At 57.5% G+C, this 15,670-nt stretch overlaps 1 protein-coding gene across 1 annotated transcript in view; it reads right to left on the bottom strand.

The window, feature by feature from the left end:
• Positions 1-4,527: 4,527 nt before the first annotated feature.
• The window catches only part of CUNH14orf132 (chromosome unknown C14orf132 homolog), a 32,556-nt gene continuing 21,413 nt past the window's right edge, over positions 4,528-15,670 (bottom strand). Inside the window, exon 2 of the mRNA XM_037031494.1 lies at positions 4,528-10,709. Within this exon, the coding sequence (XP_036887389.1) occupies positions 10,485-10,709 (225 nt within the window). The 3' untranslated portion in view covers positions 4,528-10,484. The remainder of the gene's footprint in view (positions 10,710-15,670) is intronic.

Genomic DNA, 15,670 nt, shown 5'->3' on the forward strand with positions numbered 1-15,670 from the left:
TGGTGGGCCTCATGCAATCAGTGGAAAGCTATCAGAAAAAAGACCCAGGGAGGCTCTTCCCAAAAGAGGAAGGAACCCTGCAGACCACAAACCCGGCTTGAGCGTCCAGCCTGCTGCCCTGCGGCATTTGGAGTTAAGAGCAGCTCTCACCTGCGTGTCCAGACTGATGATGTGCCTTGCTGACTTTAGGCTCACCAGGCCCCGTGATGGCATGAACCGCTTTCTTAAAATAAATGTCTTTGTCTACCCTGTTGACTCCATTTCTTTGGGGAACCGTGATTAATATAGACTCTGAGGGATTCTGTGCTAGAAAGCCATCCCCAGGGAGAGTGGACACCTGGGTCTTGCCCCCCACAACCTGCACATCTGCGTCCTATTCACTGTCCCTCCCCCCATCTCACACACAGCTGTCCTTGGCATCGCCCCGGGGCCTAAAGGTGCAGACGCCTATGCCAACAGGTCTCAAAAGTACGAGCCACCCAGGCTCGGAGGAGGGCAGAGAATTCTGGGGTTCCTCGGACTGGAGTGTCGTCTAGAGGAGGAAACAAGGATGCAGGTGGACACGCCCACCTGGGCCTCTGGGGTCCATGTCCCACAGTCAGTGGCGTGTAGAGGAGGACAGGGAAAGACCCTTTAAAATGTGGGGCTCAGGGACGCTGCTTGCCTGAGCCTGGTGTGACGTCCCTGTAACGTCGCCAGGCGTTCCGCCCTCTCCGCCCCCTCTGCCCCTTGGGCAGGTGGCCCCACGTGGGTCTTTTCATTTTGTCCAGAAACCCAGATTTTCCATTGCTGTTGCTGTTGGCAACCCATTACATTGAACTTGACAGCATAGTGAAGGGGTTTCTGATGAGCTGAGCACGCTCGCCTACTGACCCGAGTTCTCGGTTTATGAGTTCGAGGCCTTTGTGAAACTTTATCGAACTGTCCATGTAGGATGTGTGTTTCTCTGTCTCTGCCATCCTTCAACGAAAAGCTACACTAAAGCGAGACAGAGTCATGCCCTGGCCCACAGCGACGAGGTCTGAGGGCTGGGTTCTGCCCAGGACCCATATTTATTTTGCAGGGCAGGGTCTAGATGCACACAGGACATTTCGATGGATTTCCTCTGCAGTTCAGGGCTACTCTGTGCACAGGAGTGTAAACCACCAACAGATGCCGTTCCAGAGCTCCTGCAGGGCTTCCTGGAGGAGGCATTCCTCTCCCAGGAGATGGCAGTGATGGGCCTGGAACCCACCCTACCCACCTGACACCTCAGGGCTTTCACATTTCTAACACCGCACTGCCCCCTGCTGGCTGGGGCTCCTGTGCCTTTTTTAAGTCCCGAAAGCCATGGTGCCCTCTGGGGGCAATTTTTGAAAATAAATGAAATGCGCTGGAGTTTTCTGGGCCAGGCAGGATTTTGATTGGGTTTCCAGAGAGTGAGCATCAGTTTGTTCTCTGTATCTCTGGGCTGCTTTCTGTTTTGTTTATTCTTTTGTTCTATTCTACACATTGTCAGATCAACCTTCTTAACAAATTTTAAGCATATAATGCAGCATTGTAATAGACACTATCCTATATTTCTCATTATGTCACCTATGTGGCACTAGTTCACTATTTCTTTATTTGCTTCTCGTCTATGTTGACCCTCAGAAGGTGATGGATACACTTTGGTTTATTCCCTCACGCACCCCCCCACTGCCCCGTATCTGGAATAGTGTCTGGCTCACAGTGGTGCTCCATCTTTAACTATTGAGTGAGTACATGAACTTCAGTTTTCTTTTCTAAAAACTGCAGATTGACTCCTGGCCTGGGCTGCCGGCCTGCTTGGGAGTCCTCCTCTGGTCCCCTTGACACCCCTGGCCCCCAGGCTCCCCACTGTCCATGCTTTACCCCCTATCGTCTTCACTGACCATTTGTGCCCCCACTTGTGCCCCCGCCTCCAAGACGAAGCACAGGGGCCCTGCCTGTGCCTCGTGCGTCTCAGAGCCCCACCCTGACGGACGCTGTGCCGGGGGCAGGTGGCTGTTGGCTGGGAGAGGCCAGCACAGCCGAGCCTGCCCAGAGGATCGGAGCTGGATTGGAAAGCGCTTTGAAAGCCCCGAGGGCAGCACCCGGTCACCGGGTACCGTGGCAGCTGATGTTCCATGTGTGGTTGGCAGAGGAGGCCCCAGCAGCCCGGCTCGCATAGATATCAACCACCAGGCCATTCCTGCTGCGCTGCCCTGCCCTGCCCGGGCCAGCGCTGGCTCAGCAGGAGCCTGAGGAACTGGGGCCAGATGAGGCCAAACGGAAAACTACCCACTGGCCGGGCTCCTAGAATCACCAGGGGGCTCATCACCATTCTGGAACCTGAGCCTCCGCTCCCCCCCCCCCCCCCCTTCCTGAGCTCCCGTAAGCTCTGGCAGCTCTGGGGCGGTGATGGGGGGAGCGGCTCCGTGTGTCATCCCAGCTCCCCTCCTTTGTTTACTTGCCCACGGGGTGAAGTATGACACTCCGCTTTGCCAGGGCATTGTGGGGCGCAAAGGATCACACAAAGGTGGTCCTGGGGAGTCTTTGCCCCCTAGTGGGACAGGCAGGCTTGTGCAGGAGAGGGGAACACACCTGCCCCACCAGCTCAGCCAGCGCCTGGTCCAAGGTGAAGACCTGCGGTTGTCTGACTGATTATTTCTGGGCCCGGTGCTGCGTGCCAACAGCCTGCTCCGCGGAACCCACTTCAAACCACGAAAACACCAAGGCTGGCTGGCAGCAGGCAAATAGGATGTGAACCTATGTATTTACAAACCAAATTTGCTAGCAGGGAGGATGGCAGTGGGGAGCAGGGGACACTTTTAGAATTGACTGGCTTCGTCGTCACCTCTTAAAATCTGAACATAGTAGCGTTGGACTGTGGCTGCCAAGAAAAAACCTGGCCGCTGGCTTTCCTTGCTGTTTGGGGACGATGCCCCTCAGCGGTGAGACGGTAGTCCGTTGGGCTGGGTGAGCCCCTCTGCCATCCGTCGCTGTGTGCTGGGCAGGGGGGCCTGCGGCTGGAGGCCTGAGCGGGCGGCAGGGGCAGGGGCTGGGGAAGATGGCCGGAGGGGCAGGTTTGAGGGGGAAAATCAGGAGTCTCGTCTCACCTTCTTTGTCGCCTCCCTGTCCCAGACCCTGTGCTTGGGCACATGTGACGGCAGCCCGGTGCCCGCCACACTGGCATTGAGGGCCGCTCCAGGCTGGTTTTAATCACTGCCTGGACCTCTAGCTTGCAGTCTGGCTTCCCATCCCGCAGCCAGGCCCAGGCTGCAGTGGGGTGAGGGGCACACTTGCCACCCAAGGCTTCTTGGCCGTAAAATCCCTGACACGTGACCCGTGAATCTCTGGACGACAGCCCCACTCCTGCGCCTGCCCCAGTGGTGGCCAGCTCCTGCCTTGTAGGGTGACCAGCTTTAAGCTGGGACCCAGAGTGTTGGGCCCACTGTTCCCACTTCAGGGAGTGCTGGCCCCCAGGGCGAACCTCGGTTGGGGCCTGGTACAGATTCTCCTGAAGAGACCCTTGTGCAGAACCCAGTACTTGGGTCCCTGTCCTTTCAGCATGTAACACTGACGGTGACATTATTTGTGCCCCCCTCTGCGAAAACGGGTTCCAAGGCAGGGGCTGCTCGCTGCCCCGGCGTCCCTGCTCCTGGCACAGGGTCCCCAAGAGTCAGTACCTAACAAGTATTGAGGGGCATCTTACAGCCCTCGGAACATGGACTCTGGGCCAACCCTGGATTCCAGTCCCGCCCTGACACTCCCCAGCTACACAGGCTGGGTGAGAAACCTCGCCAGCCTCGGTGTCCCCCTGGGTGAAAACAGGGTAACAGTAGCACCTCCTTTGTCCAGTGTCCTGGCCAAGTGGGCAGCTGTATGTGCGAAGAGCTCACAGCTGCACAGAACCCAGCGAGTGCTACATGTTTGCTGCCATCAGTGAGCAAGTGCATAAAGCTCACTGCACACGCACTGTCCCGGCTTGGCTGAAATTTCCCGAGTGGGTCTTTCAGACGTCGTTCATTCGCCCCGGACGTCCGCTGGGTGTTTACAGAGCCAGGCACCGTGCGAGGTGTGGGGGTAGCAAGTTGACTACGAGAAACCTGGCTCTCAGAGGGCTCAGAGGGTGGGGAAAACGGGCAACGGTCAGGCGGGCAGAGCCTCAGGATTCTGTACAGGAATGATGATGGGGGTGGAGCGGGGAGGTGGGCACTGTCCTGCCTGGGGCGGGGTGGGGCAGAAGGACCAGCAGGGTGGAGGTGGCGCTGAGCTGAGCCTCCTGGACAGAAAGCACAGGGCAGACGCGGACACTTTCTTTTCTTTTAATTGTCACAACAGAAAAGGACCACAACAGCAAGAGCGCTACCAGTCAAAGACCCACGACCCCACAGCCACATTTCCACATCCACTGAAGTTAGACATTTGTCATCAAAAGAGCGCAGCGAAACTGCACGTTAAGAAACAGCCTTTCCATTGCAGGAAAGCTGGCGAGCTCATCCGAGCCAGGGGGGTTGAGTAGCAAAGCTAGAATTGTTAAAATACTTCTTTATTCGGTACATGACTTACAAGTTGGTTATGAAAACGTTAGTAAAACGCAGAAACATTTCCGATTCGCTCGGAGGAACTGGTATCTGGCTAGTTACAAGAATAAGTTTTCTGCAAAACTTCAGGCGGTAGAAAGAGGGTTGGTGAGCGTTTAACCGGGAAAGTAAGGCAGGGGGCGGGCAGTGGTCAGGGGCCAGAGAGGTGCGGGTTTCTCCAAGGCTGTCCAGCGGCCCCCACGCCCACCCTTCCTAGGCTTCCCCCAAACCGCGTTTTGCAGAGGCATTGGCGGGAGGCCAGGTCCCTCAAGGTCCCAGAGATGCACAGGTGCTGGGACAAGTTCAGCCCCGCCCACCCACCATCCAGGGTGGGGTTTCCTTCATCCAGGCTGAGACTCCCCGAGAACACTGAAGGCTGTGGAGATGCAAGTTGCAGGGAAACAGTGCGTCAGGGGCATTTCGACAACATCTGGGTTCCAGACCTCTGTCCTCCGCCGACCTGTCTGAGCTCGAGGCAGCAGCCTTGGCGGCTGCTTTGCTCTGCAGAGCTCTGATTTGCTCAGTGACTCGCAGCTGGGGAAAGCAGACCTTCGGGAACTACCTTGGCTTTGGAATCAGAGACAGTGTGGCCTGGGGCTGGGTTTCCCGCCCTCGGTCGGCTCTGCTAGAGTTTCAGGGCCGGGGAATTCTTTGTGGCGGTGGGGGGGGGGGCAGTTTGTGGACCCCTGGCTTCAATCCACTAGATGCCGGTAGAACTGACCCCAAGCCCCTCCCTTGCCAGTGCCCTGAGCCCTGGCCAGAACCATCTGGGGACAAGACTTTGTGCAGTGACTCTCCATAACAACGCTGGGGTGGGGTGGGGGGACGGCTAATCAGACAGACGCTGGGCCACTGGCTGCTGCTCCGACACTTGGGGCGCCCGGTGAGGAACCAGGGTCTGATTCTCCCTCGGAGAGGGCACAGTCGGGGCGGGTGCACAGCACACTCCAGAATGCCGGCCACCTGTCCAGCTGTCCGAGGGCTTCCTCTGCCTTATTATGTGTCTTGATCAGACTTAGGTTCCAAAACGTATGCAGTGAATTTCATGTGCCTTCGACTACTCCGTTACGCTCCTGCTGGCCAGCGTCTCTCACTCTGGGCCAATCCTTGCTCTCTTCAATCACTAGGGTTTGCACTGTTTTGTCCCCTGCTCCCCCCACCCCATCCTGGACCCTGCCCCCAAAGAGAAAGGACATGCTGAAGGTCAAATCTCAGAATTGCCTCGTTGGGACCATCTGGCTTCAGCTTAATTCTGGTCACCTGGGGTTCCGACAGTGGCTTCTTTTTCTGCTTGGAGATAATAGACTCCGTCTCTCCAGGCTCTCAGGGCTCAGTCCACACATCCCCTCCTCCATCCCCCTCACTGAATGACCTGAGTCAGGGGCCTGTGGGGAGGGCAGGGCCAGAGAGGTGGGCGGGGTGAATGCACAGATCTGAGCACAGCTCCGTGGGCATCCCAGCCCACTTGTTCTGGGGACAGTCAAAGGGACTTTGCCAGGACACGGCAAAGGGGCCAGGTGACAGGTAGTAGAGAAGACGATGTCCCAGAGCTGGGCCTGGTAACCCAGGGCCACCCCTTCCTCCCCGTTGAATCCGTGCATGCCGGAAGGTGGCACCCTGGGCCAGGCATCCGGGGCCTCCTTGGCTCTCCACTAACTTACTGTGTGGCCCCAGCTGCCCTCCCCAGACTGCAGGGTCCTGATGAGAAGCTCTCTAAGGCAGCTCACAGCTTCGGGACTGACAGACACGTGCACACTGCTGCCCAACCCTTCCCAGGTTCCCAACAATCTGGCCTCAGAGGCCCGTCCTGGGACAGACCAGTTCAGAGGGCTCATCTGCGGGGGTGAGAGGGGAGGAGGCAGGGAGACGTCGGAGGACTACCCAGCCTGCATGGCCGACGGAGGTGGAGCCCAGTCACAGCTCCTCAGCCGTGGGTTCTCGGGCACAGAGCCCGGCTGCAGGTTCTCAACAGAGAAAGGCAGCAATACCAATAAGTGTGCGCTCCTCCACCCCTCCACTCCTGCCCCGGGGGCAGGGTGAGGTCTGAGGAGTAAGTGGGGTGCAAACTGCAGGGGGCACAGGGAAGGGGCAGGACACAGGACAGCAGGGAGAATGACCATTAATGGCATCACCACGAACCAGGAATCAGGAGGAGGGGCAGGCCTGCCTGGCAGGAGTTGGTGCTGATGGCGGGCCCCTCCGGTCTCCAGGGAGGGGTCCGGCACATACCAGCGGCCTGGTGGGCAGCCAAGCCCCCCACTTCGACAGCCGAAGACAGCCCGTTGCTGCTCTAGGCCAGTGTTGCCAGCCGGCCCTCCCTGGATTCGGAGGAGGCTGGAGAGGGGAAATAATAGTCTCTGGGGGGCAGAGAGGGTCAAGGGTGCCTCATTTGCCTCTTGACCTTGATCTCATGGAAATGGGGATGGAAGCCATGACAGGGCAGAAGCTGGCAGAGCGAGCCTCTTGCCCAGGCCCCAGCAGGAGGTGGCATCCCCTTAGGGCACACCAGGCTAGAGGGTCTTAACCTCCCCACCAAGCTCCAGGGACAGGACTTGACCTGGTAAAGCAGGTGTTGCTGTGTTTACCAAAATGTGCAAACAAACGCCAGCATGGGACACCTACAGTTTGCAGAAGGGAAATGGAGTCAAAGTGTGCACAGAGAACGTTCCAGAAAATGCATGACCCCTTCTCACAGGAGCAGCCACTGAAGGGTCCAGCCGCTCCTTCTCAGGGCTGGCTTCTCAAGTCAAGGTGGGTGCTGGGCCACCCCACCCAGGAGAAGCCAGCATGAGAGCTCCAGGCTGTCTGAGAGAGGAGCACCTGTCCCCTCCCCCAGCCCCTCCCCCCAGCTCAGGGCAGCCCTGGGGTTCAGCAGGAAGCCTGGGCCCTGGCGGGAGCCAACCTGCAACTCTGACTGTCCCACCGCCCTCCTCAGCAATTCCGGCTGCACCGCACGTGCCTCACTCCTTGGGGGCCCCCTGTGGGGCTCCCCTAGGCATATGTCCTCAGAAAGCTGGTCTCTGGGGGCTCCTCTGGTGTCCATAGAGAACTGTACTCAGCCTTCAAGGAGGGGAAGGCTACAGAGACCACCACCCCAAAGTCCGGGCAGAGAGAGAGTGTTGGCCGGGGAAGGAGCGTGCCCTGTTCCAAGCACAGCCAGAGACTTCGACTTGTGGAAGCCAGAGCTGGCCCTAGGCCATGCCATGATGCAGGACCTTGGAAGAGGACCTCTGGAGACTCAGGGGCTGGTGTAAAGGTGGCCAAGAGGCGCCATTTGGCCACCAAAGGCAGCCGGGTGCTGCAGAAAAAGCCTGGCTTTAGAGCCAAATGGTCCAGGCCCACACCGCAGCTCACCACGTCCACGCTGTGCAGCCTCCAGCAAGTCACTCCGCTGCGCTGAGCTTCCGGCTCCTTGTCTCTGGGTTGGAGAGATAACGCCATAGGGTACCTGTGAGCATTAAATACATGCACGCCAGTCTGTCACAGAGCCTGGACACACCTCTCAAACAATGGTGTCGCATCTTTCTGCCTTTTACCTGAGATTCAAGACAGAACCCCAACTCACACAGGAGGGACAGCGCAGAACACTCTGGCTAGAAGTTTATCGCTCACAGCTATCACCATTGTTATCTGAGAAATGGTGAGAAAAATCGACAAGGAAACCTCAGGAGGTCGGGCTGCTATGGCCCTGGGCAAGTCGCTGTCACCTGTGTGATGTCAAGTTTGGACAAGAGGGTCCCTAAAGCTCCTGAGTCTCCATGGCCTTGACACTGAAAAGAGATGAAGGCGTTTATGTCAGGGGAAGAAAACCTTTATGAAGGAGACTGCCGTGCCCAGGGAATGCCAGCCCCCGGGGCTACCTGGGAGGCTGGAGTCCTCCACCCTTTCTCTCCTCCCCACACAATCCCCTCTCCAATGCCACCTCCATGGGCCATCTGGAGAATGGGGAGCTGCCACCTGCCTTGTCCAAGCTGAAGGTGTCAGAAGATGAAGAAACAGGGCAGGAGGGCTGGAGTGACCTCCGTGCACTGCGCTGCCTCCCCAGCCTGGCTCTGACCTCCCTGCCTAAGGAAGACTTTGCTCATGGCAGACACGGGGGCTTGACGGAGCGGAGTGTGCTGGGATGACGGGCACTCAATGGCTCACCAGCCAGCCCAGTGTCCAGGCCGGTTCTGCAGAGAGCAGGGCCCCGGTGGTGATTCGAGAAGGCACTGCATCCAGGCAGAAGGTCCTACATCTCTTCTCCTCTGCAATGTCACACCCGCCCCCCGCATTCCTGACCTCCCCTCGAGCTGCAGCATTTGCGGTGGCGGCGTGGCTGCAATGACAGATGTGACCAATAAACACTGGCAGCCATCTGCCCGTACTGTCTGGAGGAAGGGCTGGCAACCCTGTTATCTCGGCAGCTCAGTGCCAACCTCCCAGGGGCAAGTGGCTGCCTCTGGACAATGACGATGTCCCTTTGCCTGTTGTCAAGAACACTCATCCCCCCTGAGACCTCAGTGAGCAACGCAGCCTCTCCGAGACTGTGCCCCACCCCACACCAGGGCTTCCTAACCAGCCTTTCTAGATTCTCGACTACAGAGGTGGGGCTCATGACATTTATTTTGTCTTGTATAGCACAGGGAGAAAGCAAGGAGACAGCCACCTGGCCCGTAGGGGAGGGAGCCCCCCACTCCCTCCAGAAGGGGGTCCTGTACAGTGATCTTCCCTAAGGCCGAAGGGAAAACAAGCCCTTTTCCTATTGCTCCCCCAGCATGGTCCTGACCTCATAGTGGGGCAGGCTCCCTGTTTGCCAGGCCCTCAGCCACTGGCTTCTGTGAATGTCGGGAACAGACTTGGGCAGGTACATTCATGCCTGCAACACACCACATGGCAGCCAGAGCGAGTTCACAGTGTGGGTGTCTGACCGCCCCACCCACCCTGCAGGCAGGTCAAGACCCTCTGCTTGCTGCCCTGAGGGCAGCTGGGGCGGAGGACCTGCTCGGAGAGGGCCCTGAGCGGAGTCAGGAAGCTTCCCTCCTGATCTGGCCCCTCCACAGCCAGCCGTGCCTGGTGACCACAGGCAGCCACACCCTTCTCCCTCCCGTCCACGCAGTGACTGGTGGACAGGGCCTTATTCATCTCGAGGAGCCTGATATCTCAGGGAACGAAGGGCATCTTCAAGTGAGTCAACTGACCGGCAGTTCTTGTTTTTAAAGGTGACTTCTTCGCTTGTTAAAAGGAAGAGAAAGTCCATCCAGCTGAGAAAGATGCCACCCCGAAGTCCCACCATGTCACCGTTCATCTCCCCAGCTCTGGGCTTCCTAACACTTTTGGGTCTCAGAAGGGGCCAGGTTTCTGGTGACAAAGGTGCCGCTTGCAAATCAGGCGAGGAATGTTCGTTCAATAGCCCTTCGGTGGGGCTGAGACTGGGCTGGGAACACTCAAATTCTGAGGGGGCTCCTGCCTGCACCCCACGCTCCAGGCATGGTAAATCTGCATGGGAACAAGACACTCCAGTAATTATTCACTGCCAGCAAGGGCTCGCCTGACAAAGTCTGTATTTTGAACCTAACTGGCCGTTCCCTCGGGTCTCTTGCTTTTGGAAAGCAGTTTTAAGAATTCCCCACTCTGCTCCTCAAAGGCCTTGGGGGTTGAGCTCCCCCCGCCCCGGCTACGGGGCTGGGAGCTCGCCTGGCCGTGTTTTCCGGATCAGCTGGATCACAGCACGCAATGTTAACACCGGGGCTGCTCGGGGAAATCCCAGATGCACGCCCGCTGCACCCGGTGAGGCCATACGGGCGGCCGGAGCTCCTGGTCCTGGAACGTGGGCGCAGCCAGAGGCCCGCAGCCATGGCACGCGGGCCCAAGCCTCGCCCGCAGCCACGGCATGCGGGACCGAGCCTCGCCCGCGTGCCGGGCATGGCGGGCCGCCCCTCAGAAGGTGAAAGCGTACACCACCCCCACCACCACGATGTTCCCCAGCGTCGCTATGATGGCGATCCAGAGCAAGACGGCGTCGTTGGAGGACCGCGGAGGCTCCTCCGGCTGGCCCTGGCCGCTGGAGGCCGCGTGGATGTTGGTGGAGGAGCTGAAGAGGGAGTACTCCGCGCCGAAGTCCTCGTTGGGCGAGTCCATGAAGGCTCCTCCCATCATGGGCAGCTGTGAACGAGGAGAGGGAGAGTTAACGGGGCGCCGGGCCTCGGGAGAAGCGCCCCCTGCAGGCACGGGGGCGGGTCGAGCCACTCCATGCAAAGACACAATATGTGTAATTGCCTTTATAACTGACGGTGAATATTTTAACCTCTGAATGTTAGTATCCATAGACCTTTTGGAGGCAGACACTTCCGTTTTGCACAGGGAAGCGCCGAGGCCCCGAGCAGCTGGGCATCTCCGCTGCCAGCCGATGGGCAGCGGGCTTGGCCCCTCCAAGACCACGCGGCTGTAAAACGCCTTCGCTGTCTACTGCCTTAACTACTATGTGCCCTGCTTAGAACGTTAAAAAAATATAAAAGAAGATAGAGAAAAAAACGAGAGTCACAATCCCACCACTTTGGGATAATCGCTGCTAACATTTGGTGTTTTTCTTCCAAATCTCTTATCTGCGTAAGAGAGAAGAAGTTGCATTTAGAGATGTGGGTTTATATTCCTGTATAAAAAGTGCATCAAAACCCTACTCTCATAGCTGTATAATATTCTTTCATAGACACAAGCTACAATCTGTTCTCCTAGACCTGGACATTTAGGAATCTCGGTTTTTTCCTATTGTAAATAATGCATGGATAAACACCTACGTGTGGGTGTGTGCACACACTTGCGCGCGCACTATTATTTATCGGGTTGACTCCTGGACACAGCACCCCCGGGCCCACGGCGTGAACACTGCAGAGCTGCTGCAGCGCAGGGTCCAGCTCCGCAGGAGAGAGTCTGGCCCCCAAACCCCCCTCAGCCACGAGAAGAGAAGACGGACCGAAAGGCCAGCCGGGGCGCCATCCGTGGACATGGGGAATTGGAGACCAGGAACCGACTCGTGGCCAGACTGAGAGAACAAGGGCTGAAGTCACCGCGGAAACAGGCTGTGAGAGAAGCATCCAGAAGGCCCTCAGAAGGCCCCTCTGCTGGCCCCATCCACTTTTAGGCCTCTTTTGGGATCTCATCCAGGTGACAACTGGGCATATCACACCAGGGGGCAGGTGCAGTTCCTAGCCCCTGAGAGTGGAGCAGATTCGGGGACCCAGCCCCTAACATCAAACCCCAGAAAGGCCACCACGCAGAGGAGAGAGGCACGGGACAAGTAGCAGGTTCCCTCCTGCTGAGTTAGATGCAATCAGCAACGCACGGGGTGGGGACGGGGCAGGCAGGGCGGCCTTGTTGCCCCATCACATGCCGTCACGATCAGAAGAACGCTTGTTGGCTTGTTGAAGAGTGGACATCAGCACATAATGGACCCATGGCCAAAGGTCAAAGTCAGGGCCATCTCTAAAGGCTGTGCTTCCGGACCACAACTTCCAGGAAGACGGGGACCTTCCCCTTCCCCCAGGACCCCCAGTGCCTAGGACAGCACAGACACTCAAAACCTGTCTGGTGCATTAAATGAATTCTAGGACCACCAGCCAAGAATCCTGCAGGCAGGACGAGATTGGGCCCCAGAGCCAGCGTGTCCTTGCTGTGTGACCTGGGGCCACTTCCTAACCTCTCTGAGGCTCCGGGTCCTCATCTGAAAGTGGGAAAATGAACCTCAACTGCCTCATGGCTGATGGCAGTTTCACTATGTGAACGAGGCTCTCTAGGGGGAAAGGCCAGTCACGAAACAAACTCAGCTACCATTCCTGACATGAAAGACACGCCTGCAAAATAATACTACACGTTACGCATGGACCCACACACACGTAAAAGTACAACTACAGATTGTGAATATATAAGCCAGGCCCATGACAGCAGCTGCCCCTGAGACAGGGGGACAATGTACTTGTTTATATGAAAAGATGAGAGAACACGATGAAATATTTTCTAAAGAAGAACTATTCTGGTCAGTGGACATCTGAATGTCTGCTGCTTTTTGGTATTTTTAAACTTCATAGCTTAAAGAGCAAGGCTTTGAACACTGGGGCGCGTCATACCAGAGGGTTAGGGTCACCCCAGTGGGACCAGCTGCTCCCTGAGCTGGGGTGGGGCCCCTCGGTGTTGGGGTCACTGTGTGGAGGGGCTCCAGGAGGCGTTATGGTCGTGGACACTGGGGTGCCTGGGGCCACGCTGTCCCCACCCTGCCCCCCACAGCAGCGCAGCCCCGAGGAGGGAGGCAGCCTCCCGGTCCCCATCTGTCCCTGCTGAGGAGACGGAGGTTACGTAAATCTCCCTGAAGCTGGGCCTGTCCTGAGAAAGGGACAGAGAAGCCTTTCAAAGGGAAATCTTCAGAGCACAGTCACCACACGTGGCTCAGGCACTTCCCTGAATAATGGCCGCCCTCCAGAGATGGGGAGGCCAGAGAGAATGGGCTTTTGTCCGTGGAGGCTCTGAGAGGCTGGCAGGCCACACCCTGGGGTCCCCCCTCCCCCAGCCGCCGCCCTTCAGAGGCCGTCCTCAGGGTCCTTCCAGGCACGGCAGCAGCCTGGCCACAACTATGACAGAATCTGTGCTCCTGGGCTGTGGATTGTAAAGTTACATTTGTGTGTGAGTGAAAACATCTGAACTGTTCCCCCATCTCCTTGGGGCCAGGAGACCCACAGGAGCCCTGCCTCTCTCTCTCTGAGCCCCACTCCCTGGGGAGTGATGGCCAAGGTCAAGCCCAGTGCTCAGAAGTCCTTGCCAGATACCAAGCAGGCGGTGTCAGGCACAGACGGCCCGAAGGTGGGAGTCGGGTGGCGAGGACTGTCGAATACAAGCCACAGAGAAAAACCAGGACACCCAGTTAAATCTGAATTTCTGATAAACAAAATAATTTTTTAGGGTAAGTATATTCCAAATATTGCATTGGATATAACTATAGTAAAAATTTATACTTTTCCTAAAAAATGATCTGACCTTCAAGTTTAACTGGGTGTCTTGTATTTTTTATTGGCTAAATCTGTCAACTCTATGTGTGGCCAATCTGAGAAACAGCTGCAATTTCAAGTTCAAGGGGCCACGTTCCCACTCTTGTCTGGTTGCAGTCTGCCACCTGTGGCCCAGGCTCCCCGAGTGGCCCAGTTCATCGGAAAATTCCCGGGCCGCCTCCAGCCAGCCCACAAACATCACGAAAAAATTCCTTTTATCACGAAATGTTTGCAGGATCTCCACGATCCAAATACGAAGGCTGGGTAGATCTGGAGTGCTATCTATTTATTCCCTATTCATTCAACAAACTCTGAAGGCTCCCTCTGCTCTGGAAGGTGCTGGACAGATCCTGGGGATGCTAGGGTCACCTGTGACCACTGACCTCAAAGGGCGCCACAGTGACAAGGAACACGGACTCAAACACAGTTGTAGAATGGCGTTACATGCACTTCCATGGAGACGAGAAAAAATGGGGATCTCACACAGGGTGGGTTGGGGCTGATCCCTCCGGCCAATGAGGCTGGGCTTCGTGCTGTTTCCTTTTGGCTGAATGACAGGGGCAAGTGACTGACCCACTCTGGGCCTCAGTTTCCCTATTGGTAAAAGGAGTGTAATAGTGGAGATCACCCTTCGGGTGCTGGGGGGTGAAATGTGATCCTGAGGCTGAGGTGCGGCGCTGGCTGCAGTATTCGGTGCCTGTGAGCCGTGACTGTAAGGGACACACTGGCTGTCATCTCTGGGTGGGACCCAGGCACCCAGGGCCGAGGGCCGGCCAGCCCGCTGCCCCTCATGGCCTTGCCCTAGAGGAGCACTTTGGTTTTCTCTGTTTTTCCCTTTTGGATCTCGTTGGTTTTAAGTGAATTCTGCTGGGAGCATGAGCACAGAAACAGGAGGCTCACAGAAGGTGAGCGGAGGTAAAGGCGGTTTCCTGCCAGCGCGTCCTGAAGGCAGGGACGCAGACCCCCAGCGGGAGCAGGGGGGAGGCAGAGGCACCCCGAGTGGTCATCTCGGGCCTGTGCAATCCCACTAAGTGGTGCGGACCCTAGGAGGCCTGGAGGGGACCCAGAAGGGGCAGGGCCCCTCCAGAGGACATGGGGTCCTGGCTGCCAGAGCTGCTGAGCTGGCTGGATGGGCCCCTGCTGGGTCTGCTTCCTGTCCACACAGTGGCGGTTTCAGCCCAGACCCAGGGGTCCTTCAGGAAATGTTAAAATACAATGAAAGGCTCTTGCCGCCTGCCAGGACGGAGCAAGCCCACGACAAATACAGGGAGGCGCTCTGGGCACTGCTACCCTGTGGGCAGTGGGTAGCAGCTGGGCTGGAGGGAGGAGAAACCCTGAGCCCCATGGGCCGGCCAGTGTGCTGGGTTCTCCCTCCTTATCTCCCAGCTCCCACTGGAAACACCTTCGGAGAAAGACAGACAGAGAAGAGGCTCCTAGGGCTGGAGAAGGTGGGGGAATCCCTAATTATTTCTGTTTTCTCTTTTCGCTCTCTGGCCTTGCTCCCAGGCCAGGCTCAGTCGCTGAGCTGTGCTTCTATGGGAGAGATGGTGGCAGCAGAGACCCGGGAACCCGAACCCGAGCCCTAATCCTAACGCTTCTCTCTGGCCAGAGGATCAGGATCAGGGAAAGGGGCCTCGTGGCTGGAAGAATGCAGGGGGCGGGGGGGCTCCCTTGCTTACTATTCCTCTTTCCCTCCTGCTTGGCCCAGCTGGCATGTGGCACTGAGGAGCTGGGCCCCAGACAGCACAGGATAATAAAGTCCACGGGATCACCAAATCTCTAGCCTGAGGGTTAGGAGAGAAGGCCCCTGGGAGCCAGAGACTCCTGGGGGTGGGAAACGTCGACAAAGGGGATCCCATTCTTGGTGCAGGACCCTGCACAGATTCTGGGCTCCCTCCAAGCCGGGTGTGCATGGAAGTGACCCAAAGATGCACGGTGAAGGTGCTGAGCGTGGAACCAAGACATGAACCCCGCTCTGGCCCAGACGCACCCCCAGAGGTGGGGGTGCCGCACCGGCCCAAACAGCCTTGCCGAGGCTTTCCTGTCAGAGCCAGGAAGAGATCGCAGTGTGCAGAACTCGGGCAAAAAGAT

The sequence above is a fragment of the Sturnira hondurensis genome, unplaced genomic scaffold, assembly GCF_014824575.4.
Source record: "Sturnira hondurensis isolate 20B ecotype Veracruz unplaced genomic scaffold, ASM1482457v3 Scaffold0021143, whole genome shotgun sequence".
NCBI lineage: Eukaryota > Metazoa > Chordata > Mammalia > Chiroptera > Phyllostomidae > Sturnira > Sturnira hondurensis.